Source organism: Meleagris gallopavo, chromosome 2, assembly GCF_905368555.1.
Source record: "Meleagris gallopavo chromosome 2, MGAL_WU_HG_1.1, whole genome shotgun sequence".
Classification (NCBI taxonomy): Eukaryota; Metazoa; Chordata; class Aves; order Galliformes; family Phasianidae; genus Meleagris; species Meleagris gallopavo.
Window position 1 is genome coordinate 5,818,040 of NC_139405.1, and position 14,582 is coordinate 5,832,621.

At 39.2% G+C, this 14,582-nt stretch overlaps 1 protein-coding gene across 1 annotated transcript in view; it reads left to right on the plus strand.

The window, feature by feature from the left end:
- The window catches only part of PCSK2 (proprotein convertase subtilisin/kexin type 2), a 96,597-nt gene that overhangs the window by 57,265 nt on the left and 24,750 nt on the right, over positions 1-14,582 (plus strand). The window contains exon 6 of the mRNA XM_010706507.3: positions 10,971-11,047. Within this exon, the coding sequence (XP_010704809.2) occupies positions 10,971-11,047 (77 nt within the window). The remainder of the gene's footprint in view (positions 1-10,970; positions 11,048-14,582) is intronic.

Genomic DNA, 14,582 nt, shown 5'->3' on the forward strand with positions numbered 1-14,582 from the left:
TTTTTCCCTGTAATCCATGTATTTAATTAATCAACCGCACACCGAGAAAGTGTAAGGTGGCTAATCACTTTAATCATTAAGCTGTGGTATTAGTTTTCACTTAAGGCATCATTCAGGGAAAGTAAACTAGGGCTTGAAATGAGAAATGTGCAGAGGTGGAAAAGCAGATAAGGACATTTTTTCATCTGACAGGCACTTTCAAAATTGGCTTGTGCCTCTCTCCTGGGTTCTCCAAGAAAGTTTTTTTGAAATGACTTTCTTCTTTTATTTAGATAAGGCAAGTAGAGGAAAGATATCAGTTCTCACTGTTTGCTAAGAAGGGATCTGATATTGTTCTGTTTTGGTTGTATATCACATTCTTTTCTGGAGACTGTTTAGCTTTTGGAACCGGCCAGAAATGTTGCAATAGAATAAAAAAATATCTTTTGCCAGCAAAGATGAGCATTTTATAAACTGTAAGTGTCCATGGGATAATACAAGTAATATATTTCTATTTTGTATCGATTCAACTTTAAATATTTGTCTGCTGGAACTTTCTGAATTAAATCAGCAGCAACAAAATACCACTCTAGTGTATGGTCTGCTTAGGAGGACAGGTTCAAATGCAGATTTTCCTGGAGGCAGTGCGTGCCATGTAACATTAAACCAAAGTCCAGTAAAATTAAGTAAGGAGCTTCTAATTCCCCAAAGAGAAAATAACACATTTTTAATTGGGAAAAAAAAAAAAAAAAAAAGGCAAGCATATTTTTGCAATTTTTGCATTTGGAAGTTCCTATTTTTTGTGAAAATAGGATGAGCAGTTAAAATAACTGTTTAAGACACTGCTGATGTTGAAATCCCTGAATATCATTCAGCATTGAAATGGAACTTCATTAAACTTCATGTTGTAGTTACGTTTTGTCTACTTAAGGTCTTAGCAGAGAAGTCTAAATTAGATGGCGTTTGTAGAGAATGCTTATCCCTCAAAAAGCTTTGTAAAAAATTGATAGGTGCCAAGAATGGACTTGGCAAAAAGGACTCAAACCCTCTGTTTATTAGTAGACGTGCAAATGACAAATAATGGCATGCAAAAGGGAGATTTTGGTGGAGCCCCTTCGGTAAGCATCCAGGAGAGAAGAGCAAGACACAAAAAACCTGCTATCTTGTGCAAACTAATGCTAGCCTAAATACAGTAGAGAAAGATGCAAATGGACTCCAGTATTTAAACACCTCTCCTTCACTGTGCCTGGAAGTTATTTTGGTTCATTTGAAATTAGTTCATTTTTTTCTGTTTTGGCACTTCATTTTGATGCAGCTACTTGCTTTGCATTGTTTAACATTGCTGTATGCATGCATGTGTTCTGTATATAACAATTCTTCTCTTGGTAGATGAACTAGTGTGGTATGTAGGTTGTTAAGATATTTTTGAATGTCTGCCCAATTCCACATTGCTTTGATTTAAAAATAATGTACTTTCTGTTGCACTCCCAACAGAAGCAATAAGAATAATGAGCATTTCTTACAGGGGAACAAAATAGCAGTGCACAGTGTCTGATAAAATGTTGGTGTCATTGAAGTCACCAGTAGCCCTTCCATTAAGTCCAGAGCAATCAGAAATTTGGCAGACTGTACGAACAACAGGTTTATAGGATTTATTTTACTGCGTACTGCTTTTTTTAATCATCACAAGAGACAGGCTTCATAGCTTCAGCAGAGCAAATAAGGATCCCAAAAGCTGTGGAAACAGGACCAACCAGGATAACGTCTCTCACTGCAGGACAAGAGCTTGTATTTGATGAAGCTTCTGCTACTTCCCATTCTGTGTAGATGTTGTGTGAAAGTTAAATGGGTGTGCTAATGCATAACTCAGTCACACATTCCCCCTACTCTTTACTCTTAAACTTTGAAATGGAAGATCTTTGGCAATGTCCTGCAGTCAGGCTGTGGTCTGCATTTTATTAAAGGCCTCTCTTTGAATATGTACAAAGGAGAGTACAAAAATCTGTGCTGTGTTTAAGGACTTTATAGTTTCAATGCTAGTGCATGTTTTAACAATTCACTTACTGGGAGAAACAAAATCACTTTAATTCAGTGAGAGGCACTTAGTTGAAAAATTAGTCAAAAGCGATACCATGTCTGACTGATGTAATTGTGAATCTCTCATTGTCAGCTAATGATGTCTAGGACATTTCTTAAATTTATGCATCCAATAAATTGCTGTGAAAACATCAGCTGTTAATCAAACAGAATAATTTAAGAGAAGAGTCTGGAATGATCATGTACTGTTTGAAAGCATAAACGGCAGCACAGTATATAGTACACGTAGACTTACATGAGATTGTTCTGCAATCTCACCTTATCTCCCTGAAATTTTGGATTTAGCTGTTCAATGGTTTCCCTGTCTCTCACATAGAATAAACAAAGACATTATTTTTAATTAATGGAAAAGCATATAAACTAGTCCATTAAGGTCCCTGGGAACCCAGCATGACTTGACAGATTTTAGTGACAGGAATACTCTCTTGCAATGCACTCAAATTATGCTAATGAGGTCAGCATGCAATTGGAATAAGAGTAGATCTTCAAGACCTTGTAACTCCAAGGCATGTAAATCAGCTTCTATTTGCTTCTGTGATGAAATAAATGTACATAATGGCTTGCATTATGTTTTCTGAGTTCTTCTCTGAACTGTTCACCTCCTTTTGATCCACCTACAATGTCATCTTTTTGTGTCTGTCATCATCCATACTCATGCAATTTAGGTGAAACTGCTTCAGTGCTCGTTAACAGTTGGTTCTTCTCTTGTCAGCTGAGAAACCTTTCAGAACAAGGAGAAACCATCCACTTTACTGTCTTGCCCATTCTTACTTTCAGTGCTCTTGTGTAACAAGGGTAGCTCTCCCAGTCCTCCTCTTCCTCTCTACAAACACCATCAACTAAGTCTGTCGTCGCTAACTCACCAAACCATCTAAGCCACTTGATTTCCATCTTCTCCAAAGCTGCACTTTCCCTGTCTTTTACAAGCACAACTAGTGTAACTGGTTTTAAGTGCCCAGTTTCAATAGCCTGCTAGTTTTGTTTTATGAATGCTATTACAACCGTATGTCCAGTATTCGTGCACTTTGCTGGAAGCATTGCTGATAACTGATCAGTTTTTACTGACTCTGACTGCAGTGCCTCTGGTTATGGAGGGACATGTTCCCATGCAACTGCAGGGCAGAGTTTGCTCTGCCAGCACAAGCAGCTTCTCTTTGCCCTATGTCATGCTTCAGAACTGTTCTTGAGTTACTGCTGAATACTGCAAAAGCTGAGCTACAGATTTTCTTCCACTCTTGGAAAAACATGTTCCTTATCCACCACGTGGCATTAAGAATGAGGCCTTTGTGTTGAATGTGATCCAAATCCTGCCTGTGATATTATGGTAGGAAAGCCTGTGGCAGGTTTTGGTAGGCTTTGAATTGAGCCCATTGAGAGGAGTGAGAGAGAGCTTAGCTCCCTGTCCTTCCAGCTCAGCCCTGACAGAGGCTGAAAGTGCTGGCTGCTATCACAGCTCTGCAAACACAACCTTTACTGCAGCTTAGCACCCAACATGATATTGGTGTACCAAGTATGTGTTCATAGTGTTTTTCAGTAAAATTCATTTTGCTCTTTATATTTGCTAACATCATGAAATGGTCCAAGGGCTTCTCTTGTTCTGGCTACTCAGAAACCATGTTTTTTCTTTGCAAATACTCTCGCCCTGAGTTAAAGAAATCAAGGAGTTCACTTCATAAGCTGAAGACTTGTAGCTTTAAATTTGCCACTTGCCCTGGAACTCATTACCTGTAATTGATGTATTAATCTTCTTCAGTAACCTGCCTACTTGTGAATATTCAGTGACTCTTCAGTAAGTTAGAGGCATATCTCAGAGATTTTTTGGCATCCGCTCTGAAATTTAAGCAATGCTTGGTTGAGTAGAAATGTCTCATTTTTTCTAAATTAACTTGCTTTGAGGAGCTCTCATTCTAAGTAATTAACAGCTTTGGTGCACTTCAGTTTTCTTCCACATCATCCTGAAAAGTGTGGAGGAAGAATAAAAAATGTGCTCCACTCTTAAAAATTACGAAAAAAAAAGTTCAACTTAATTTTTCTCTAAGATTCTGTGATTATTTTTCTTTTTTCTTTTATTTTTTGTCTTGTTTGACTGTATACCTCTGAGCCAAGGAACAGCAAAAAGCAACCACAGTGAGCTAGACGGCATGTAGCTGAATGCATCTGGCCTTCCATTTGGTTTACTGTACTGGGAAAACACTCAGCAGTCTTGATAGCTAAGAATTGAATGGATTATTTCTTCTATTATTTGAAGACTGAAAAACTTTGTTGTCCTTAGATTGATCTGTCTCACTGCTTTACTTACTACATAGGTGCTTTATCCCCATGTGAAACAGTTAATGAGTTAATTTTAGCTGCAGGCTTTACTTTGAGGATGATTGCAAGCCGAAAAGTGCCAGCTGGCACTGTAACTCATCTGGGTTTTCTGATTCATTTGTTTTTTTTTGATCTGCAGAAAAGAAATTAGTAAAAAATAAGATAAGTGATAAATAAGGGGTACTGCCAACTGAGATGAAGAGAAGCTGATCAGTTACTTGATGAGGGAAATCTGTCTAATCTAAAGAATGCAGTTTAAGGTATCTTGTTAAGCTATTTTTCATCATAACTGTTATTTTAAAAATAATACTACTTAACCACAGATAGATATAAATGTTAACACAAGCCCCGTCTCTTTCTCAGTTGCATGGGGCTTTTTTTGTTTGTTTGTTTGCTTTGTTGTTTTGGTTTTTTTTTGTTTGGTTTGGTTTGGTTTTTAAAACCTAGGATGTGTCAGGTTTTCTGTTTTGCAAAATAAGAAGCAATATCGCAGGTGACACAGTAAACATGTCTTCCTATAAATTTTGACAACTGGATTAGTAGAAATGGTAACATCTGTTACCTCAAATGCCTTTACTCTTATAAAATGAGCATTAGCCAAATGTTGATAATAGTCAGTTTTTACTCTTTTGGCTGTAATTTACCTAGTATTTTACCTAAACCTAAATTCTTGAGTGTTAAGAGAATTGAGGTAAGAGATTTTTCAGTTGTAACTACAAATCTGTCCAGTTAAAGGAAGACTTCTTGGCCTCTTAATAGATCCAGGAAGCTGGAAAGTGGTTTCCTTAACAGCTAACAGGCTGCTGAAGGGCAAGACCAGTTACTTGAGGGGACAAAGTGGGTCATTCACCATTTCCCCCACATCAGAGCTTCCTCCCAAATCTTCTTCATTTCAACAAACCAGCAAATATTGCGAGACAACCCACACTTTGCTGTACAGACAGGGCAAACTGATCAAGAACAATGCAATGATGTTAGCTTCTCATGAAGTAATGGCTTCAAAGATCCCTACTTCAGTAATCTTTCACACCTTTTTACTTGTATTACTTATTTTCTGGTGTTTTATTCCACTCATCTGCTCTGTGCAGGAGGTTTGCTTTGTGTTGTGAAATCACCATTGTGGTGTGCTACATACTTGCTCACTTTTGGGACAAGCAGAGCCTCTAATGAATACCTGAATCTGGAATGCGAGGATGGTTTATGGGCACCTTGGGTAGTATTCAGGACCTTGCATGCTTCTCCATCTGTTTCAAATGAGATTTGTATTTATTTTTCTGTGACTGCTTTGAAAAGGAGGATGGTAGAAAAGTGCACTGCTGTCTTATAAATTATTCAAGGTATGACTGAGTATTCCTTCTTTTATAATCTACCTGTAAGAACTGGGTAAAAAGCTTATGTCTCTGGAGGGAGATGAAAGTACTCTCTGACAGCAAATTCACTTTTTATGGTTAATATACTCGAACACAACCCGTTTGTGGATGTATTCTCGGTGTTGACAAGGTCCTGAATTCAGCTCTGGATTTGCTCGATAAAAGTATGGACATGTAAATTAGCTCACAGAAAAGCAGAGCTACTTAAGAATTTGCAGATTTTTTTTTCATTCCCACTTCTGAACAAAACAAAAAATCCAACCAAGATCTAGAACAGCATGGTTCCTATGGAAGATGGTTACTGTATGACTACTGACTCAGCAGCTGTGACTCTTTCATTAGTGATCTCTAAGCTTTATGGCATTCCTCCTAGGCAAAATATCATGTTGCCTCCTTTTCTTTGCCTCATAGCAAGAGTTTCTATTTTCTTAGGCTTGAGTCTACAAAACTGAATTTCATTTCCCACCATATGACATGCAGTGTTATTTTAGTACAGTTTCTCAAAGAGCTTGTATGTTGTAATTTAAGCTCAGGGGTTTGCTCCCTCTTTAGAGTATCCCTCTTTTTAGTATCTCACTGTCTCAGATCTACAAGGAATTGCAGTTTCTTGAAGAGGGTAAGACAAATGCCAGTTGTGTTAAAAATGTTCCTTTTGTTTTAAATCTCTGGGCTTAATACATCAGTGCTTTAACATCATTAATAGAATCAGATTGTGGCCAGTAGACGTTTGTCTTTAATTGTTTGTTTCATGGACTTTCATGTAAGCATAGGCAAATTTCATGTAAGCATAGGAAAAGAGAATTATGTGTGAATTACTCTTTAGAGGCTTGTAAAGCTATATAAAAATTTATGGGCTTGCTGCATTACTCAAGGTACATAATTTTATTACAGATCTGAGCAACACATGGGACAATTGATTTACTGTTATTGTTGTATTATACAGAATGAATGTTTTACAGAGAAGATGGTACTGCGTATATTTTTAAAAGTACAGGGCAATTCTTGGGTAGGCAAGGCTTGTTTTTAAGGACAGCTGAATTTTATACCCAGGTAAAAGTCATCCATTTGAATCCTGGTATATAAACTCTTACTTAGTAAATGATTGAAAGAATCTCATCATCATTTTTTGTTAGCATCTTATTTGGGATAAAGATGCAGAAAGCTAGATAGCAAAAGTAGATATATGCCTTAAAATTCAAGATAATTGTTCTCTTTCATAGCAAAACAGCCATTCTCTGTTATACAGTAGAAATTACTTATATGTAATTATGTACTGATGGTGATGAACGTCAGGTTCAAATCTTTCCACAACAAGGGACTGGTATTGATTGAACACAGGGGGTAGGATTGATCTTGTTGTAAAGCCATGCTTCAGGACTCGTCCTGGTCTAGACTCCAGCCTAAAACTGACGGCACTGAGTTGCTTCCTGAGTCTGATCATTCCACTGATGGTCGAAAAAGACTGGGCGACTACCTCAGATACTGACAACCAAATATCAGACAGACAAATCAAGTCTAAGAGAAATACCTATTGGTAGGACATTAAAATTGGAAAACCAAATCACATGAGTTGAAAGGCAATATATTTTTATTTCACTGTGCTGCTGCAGATCTTCATGTGCACTGGTTTTCATTGCCACCTCATTCCTGAGTTAGTGATAAACAGCCTCTTGCTGCCTGCTGGAAGGACCAGCCTGTGGATGAGAACGGCAGGTCACAGATTTTAGTGTTCCACTTCCCAAAACACAAGATGATTCATTTCGGCTACCAACTGAAGCCATTCCTTTTTTGATCCAGTGCTGTAGGGGTTGGGGGGAGCAGGGAAGGAAAAAAAAAATATGTTCTAGCTTAGATATTTGAGAATTTGATCTTTAAATTAGGAACTTGAAGCAGTCCATTTGTACTCAGTGCTGTTTCATTACCAGTTCCACAGCTTTCGTAGCGTGGGCAGAATGTTTGCTTATGAAGATGAAACTTGCTGTCTTTTTCCAAAGACCTTAATGAAGATAAATCTTGCAGTCAGCAGTTGTTTTCTTTCCAAGAATTCTTCTTAATTTTGCACTTTGTCGATGGTTCCTGCTAAATTAGATATCTTTTTTCCTCCGAGTGCAGCCACCCAAAATCAAGTGAGTAAAAACTGGAAGATTTGGAAGAGCGTTGTGCGATGTGGTTTGTAGCCTGCATAAAGCAACCTTTCTATAGTCTGACTGTTGGTTACATGGGGCATAGAGCAGAGCTTCAGTCTGCTGCAGAGTGGGCTGAATCATTTGTGGAATCCATTTTCCCATCACCATTCTAGACACAAGAGGTATGCCTGCACAGCTAGAAGGACTTTTCCATCTATAATTCTCTGCACAAGGAAATTAACAGAGTGGTTGACAGCTTTCATGATGAGCTTGAATGTCTCATGTTTTCCTGAAAAATCAGCCTCAGCAGCCCTCCTGTCAACTTAGAGCCCATGTCAGTACGACTGCGTTCCTTCCAGATGAGGAAAAAACCTGAGCTGACTCACAACTGAGTTTAAATTCTCATCCATACAATGAAGTGAAACCAGAGTGAAACCAGAAGTTCTAACTGAGTAAGGAATTGGCAATAGGTTGAATTACATTTAGTACCCAGTTAGCACATATCTGTGTGAAAAAGATCTGAAATCACTGGAACTAAGCTTAGTTATCTGCAGTCTGCATTGTTTCCAGGCCACGTCTAGTCCAAGGCAGCAATATAAGAAAGTTTATTTAATTTGTGATTGGAATTCATTTATCTGCAAAGGTTTCCAAGTCTAGACTGACAGAGTAGATTTTGTCTTCTAATTAAATTGCTCAGAGAATCATCATTTCTATTTTAACTTCACCATAAGATGCATTTTTCCACCTTGTCCTGCTAGGAGTAGATACTGCGCTTGTTAATAAAGAGCAGGACTGGATCATCTGTTGACAAGCTCATTTGTTTTTACTAATACTCATTTCTTCTTAGTGCCATGTGTGGGATGAGACCTGGCCCCTTATGCAAATCCTTGTTGCAACTCCCCTGAACACTGCAGAATCCAAACCTCCTCTGTTTCACTGAGATAGGATATTTGTGCCACAAGCTTTTTCATAGAAAAAAAGAAGGCCTGGGTTGAAAAGGACCACAATGATCATCACGTTTCAACCCCCTTCTGTGTGCAGGGTCACCAACCACCAGACCAGGCTGCCCAGAGCTTTTGTCACACAGGACCCTAGTTGTGGTACATCATCCATCTCTTGTGTGAGTTGCCACATCTCACAGAACAGTTTGTGTTACTCATGAAATTCCTGCAATAGCAGAAGGAGTCTCCAGCAACAGCCAGCCAGGAGTGGGTGCTGGAGGAGCACCACAGTCACCAGGCCAGAGGCCGTGAGATGCCTACATGGTTGTGGCCTCCTGGCTTCCAGTGTTTGCAGTTTTCTGGACTACTGGAGAAGGAGGAAGCACAGCATCTAATGCCCCTTCCAGATTCATTTTCTATTAATTTGTCTAACCTCTTTTTCTTCAGGCTTTTGACCTCTGTATTGCTGGGGGCCAATGAATTTTGTAACTCACTACATGCTCTGTGGAAAAGCACTTCTTGCTGTTTTCTGCTGCTTCTAAATCTCCCCTCTGGTAATTTCTGTGGATTCCTGCTAGTTCTTGCATTATGAGAAGTAGTAAATAACTCCCTGTCCACCTTCTCCGTGCTATTTGTGATTTATAGGCAACTGTCAAGTTCCCCTTTCTCCCCAGCTGAAAAGTCATATTCTATTTACTCTTTGCTCGTACTGATCCATGCCATTCAAAGTGCTGTATAAGCAGTTGTGATAATTAAAAGAGGTAAATTAAACATGCACCTGGGCACAGAGGCTCAGAAGCACTGAGAACCTGTGGCTACAGCTGAAATTATTAGCAGGCATCTTAAGGCTGAAAATCAGGGCCTTAGTTTAGAGATACTGAGAGATCAATAAAGATGCTTGTAAAGGTATTTGGCTATATCTGAGCTGGAGAACAGCACTGAACCACGTGGCTGGCATTCTGCAAGCCTGGACTCCATTCAAATACTGCAGAATATTTATTGTCCATATTGAATATAGCGAACCAAGCTCTCTGGGATGATGACCCAAAAACTCATTGGACAGTAACCAGAAAGATACTTCATTTTATCCTCCAAGAGTCAAGGACAGTGTTGTCTCTGTTTCATTCTGGCACAAGAGTTTTTGGGAGCTAGGGATTTTGAATCTAAAATCCAAACACTTTGGTGCTACCAATGGACTGCCTATTCCTGCACCCCTGAAGCTGAGAATTTGCTGAAAAGGAATGTTTTTAGGAGCAAAACTATTCAGACACGAGTCTCAAATTATCTTCAATAGCATGCTCAGCCAAATCTTAAAAAGAATGTAAGTACATTAATTAAGAATTAACATAATTCTACTCCTTGTGTATGGTGTTTATTAAAATATAAACTCTGTGATCATACAGTTGGGAGGAAGCTTCTAAATATTTTTAAAAGCTTAATTTTCAGTCACCCTTAATTTATTTCTTTTCATTGAGAGAGAAGAAAGAAGATGCACTTGACTTTCTGAAACTCTCCAGTTGCTTCTCAAATATAGCATCAAAAAGTTGCTGAGTGTCCTCAGCTCTGCTGATGGGGCAAAGTCATGACTGATTTAGATTGTGTAAAAAGGAGAGGCTAGGATGGCATTCTCAGAAGGGTCCAACAGCCACGTTTATGAAACTGTTCAAACAACTGAAGGATCAAGAAAATATGCTAAGAGAATTTTGACACGTGTCCTGAACATTAATGCAGTTTTCACATTAGAATTCTGAGAAAAATTTCATAGCCATTGAAATGGTTTAGAAATGTGTTTTTCTTAGTTAGAAGGAGGACCCTGAGAGTGTGGTCATTTCTAATACTGATTGGAAAACGTTGTTTAATTTTTGTCCTGCCGCACTACGTAGCCTAATAGCTCGTGAAAATGTTGGCAAGGTGATCAAATTAAACTGAAACAGGACCTAAATCCTCTTATAAAGCACTTTTGGGAGTGGTGTTGAGTGTCCAAAATGGTGTTTGCTGAAACATAACCAGAATTTCACAGAGAAGGAATGACATTTTTCTTTTCCAGGGGAGAAAAAAGAACCCAATACCTAATATTGGGTATGTGTGTCCTGCTTTACCTAGCACGTCTGCTTTCCTGCATGTTCACTGAACTTTGTGTTTTGCAGAATGCCCAAGCTAGCTACGATTTCAGCAGTAATGATCCCTATCCCTACCCCCGCTATACAGATGACTGGTTCAACAGGTAAGTGGGTTTCGAGTGGCTTGCTGTTCACTTCTGTTTGCACAGGAAATTAAAAGTATTTGCTAAGATTTGTGCAATGCATATTTTCTGCTAGATTCTGTGCTGGCCAAAATGGTAGCTTCAGTGTCACTACAGTTTATAAAATTGTATGTTACTTCTGACTTCATTTTTTAGATAATCTCTAATGTCATTTCATAGATGGTTTAAAAATGGTTCATTGTAGTATTCAAATGAAGGTGCCACTTCACAAGAGTATATATTTAAATTGCTTTTATGGGTGATAGCCACACAGAATTTTCTGTCATCTATCCTATGACAATATAATAAGCTAGCTCTGTAAGTTTAATACAATTCTAATGGTTTTCCCATCTACTGCATCCAATGCTGTATGACTGCTGTTTAATTTTTAAGAGAGTAAGCTGGAGGAAGGAATTTTATGCAGATTGGAGCCTGACAGAAAAAGGCTTTGGAGTGGGAAGAAATGATATTTTCTCTTGATTGTAAACTAAGGAGGCTGAAAAGCAGCATGGTGTAGAATGACCAGCTTAAAAACAATTAAGTCTTATATAAGTTCTGAATCATCTGCCTTTTCAACACGATTTAAGGACTGTGCTGGAGTAGCATTTCAGGCTAGGAATTGAAGTCCTTGTACACTAGCTGGGAACCTGCTCTGTTGTGTTTTAAACCTGGAACCATAGCACAGTTGTGTTTGTTGCTTAGTTTGTCCTAACACATCATGATTGCCCAATACTCACTTTTCCTTCTTTAGCTCTTCAGCCACATTCCCCAGGATCTCGGATAGGTCTTGGCTTAGATTTGTAAAACTTGTTTCAGAGTATTTCCAAGGAAGTTTGCAAAGGTCTTCTAGATATAAATATAATTGATGTCATCAGAGTTTATATAGCAGCAGCAGTGAGGATTTGGAAACTCATAGCAGTATCAGGGCTCAATCATAGTACTTACAGAAATACTTTAGGCCTATTTTCTGTAGTTTTCATCTCTCAGTACAGCTACATGAATGGCCTCTGAGTTTTGGATGTGTGGGTCTTTTTTCTTTTTGCTTTGTTGGCTTCTATTTTTGAAGAAATCAGTGTTACTTCAGTCAGGTAGCACAAGAAAGATTTGGGGCAGCTGTGCTTCCACCTCAGACACAGGCTTCTTGGATCAAATAAATTTAGGAGCTACCATGTCCCCAATTACATCTTTCAGAGACTGGCTATTTTTCAGCCAAACTGAGATGCCAATGATATTTCTCCTTTACTTCAGGAAAGGACATCTGACACTTTTAAATTAGCGTGAATCCAATTAGTGAATGGAAAGTCAGAGAAAGACTCTAATTTGTGAAGGTCTGCTGCCTTTCTTGCTTTATTTAAGAGAAGGATCTTTGTAGAAGAAGGATATCACTTAGTTGTGGAGCGGCACAGAGGAAAATTAAATTTAGCTTTAGTGGGTAATGGTTGATTGTGTCATTTTCAGTGTAGAACTTCATAAAACTATGTGTGCTCTGCCAAGCCCCATTAACACCAGTTGTGCTGCTATCAAATATTTTATAGTAGGGCACAGTTTACAGTCCTCACGTGTTCAGCAAGGTAGCACCGGAGGCAGAGGTACCTCCTGAATTCTCTTAGGGAAGCCTTGAGCATCCTGGATGTGGCAGGGCCCCTGGCCTCAGGGCTTCTGGCTGAATTTGGGCTCGCAAGGGAAGAATTGAGAGTAAGAAGCATGGTTATCTGCACCCTGATGTGTAAATATTGAGAATGGCATTCTGCTTTGATGCTCCAGCTGGAAGAGAGATTGTCAGGAGGGGAAAAGTAGCAATTGTTTTGCTGAATTTCTTCTTGATTAATTTTTCCAGAAAAATAATACCTTCTTTGTCATGAGCCATGAGTTCTCTTTGGTGGGACAGGTGATTTTCTGCCTTGCAAGGTAAATCACAGAGCAACACATCAGTAAAGCAGCCATTTCTTGCCAGCACAATCCAAGAACTCCTCGACTTGTACCCAGTTGTTCAGGAGTAGTTGTAGCTATGTTTTTCTCTGCATATTTCTATACTATATTGTTAATTATGCTGATGTGGCTGCCCATAAGCTATTGTCATAACTCCTGACTCCTGAATTATTATTACCTGGTGCTTACAACTGCCTGCCTGTGACAGTCCATGCATGTGTGTAACTGCACAGGTGCTTCTGGATAGACTACAGTTACACAAGAAAACCATTCAAAACAATCTACAATAAAGACTCCATTTTGCTCAGTTTGCAGTAAGTTCTGTATCACCCACTGAATTTTATGCATGCAGGAGATCAGTCTCAAAATAGGATAATATCCCTTTTTCCATAAAGAATATGTTTCTGTGTAAGCAATTCAAGAATAAGAACCAGAAGACTGTTTTTTAGAAAGATGAACCAAGGGGCTTTTGTGAGCTGCCAGCTGCATGTGCAAAGTGTCATTAGTCTTTAAGAAAAAAAGGAAGAGGTTTTTGCATGGAGTATTTCATTAATTCCAGCTGCTCTGCTTATAGGCACAGATTCTACTTTGTTCTTTGTAAGGTTGCTGGAGGCACTCTGGCCTTTATTGAGAGCTACTGACTCTCTGTGAAATCAAGCAGAGTGGGTTTTAGAGGGGGACAACTCGGTGCTGTGGGCAGGAAGCTGCAGGCAGGCAGGCAGTTGGGCTGCTGTTAGGGCAGAGGCACACAGATGGTTGGGCACCAGAGTTACTTATTCCCATCCTTACTGCACTGTCTGCTTTACTGTGCTTAGACCCATGGCTTGGAGATGATGGAGGTCACCATATTGGGGTGGGGAATGCCGAGTGCACAAACCTGAACCAAGCCCAGTTCCCAAAAGCAGAGGCAGCCCCCCAGAACTCAGAGTGCTTTTTTAGAGCCCGCTTTAGGAACTGACAGTGATTTTAACACCTACTCCTACATAACGTTTGGGATATGGCAGGTAGCATGTTGCGTGGTGCAGAGGTACCTGTGGGAGTCAGGGGTAGCTTGGTCTTTCTGTACAGCCCTCTTTTTGTGTTGTGGGCATGCACAAGGCTCTCCATCTCAGAGCACTGAGATCGCAGCTTTCTGTTGGGATAAAAATATTTCCACTGCTATAGCTTCTTATTCAGTATATTCTCTCGGATGAGAATTTGCTGTCGTTCTGTCTTGGAAATCCATATTCTCCAATACTCCCTGTCTTGGAAATCTTCAGAGGTTAAAAAAAAAAAAAAAAAAAGGAGGGCCTTTATTTATTATGTATTCTAACAGAACCCCACTGAGTCTTCCTTTGGTTTCCAGACAGTGCTCATTAACAGAGCAAAAACACCTGCTCCCCTCTTCTTCATTTTTTTTTTTCCAATCAATACACTGCAAACAATGCACTAATTGAGAATTCTTATATCCAGCAGCTCGTTCTGTCTGCAGCATTACCCTGTAAGGGAAGCAAGAGCCGCAGCATTATTGCAGGTTCTTTGCACATTCACATGCAGGTGGAGTGGCTCCTTCCACAAGTAGGTCCCCCTCTATGCAATGCTCTCACAG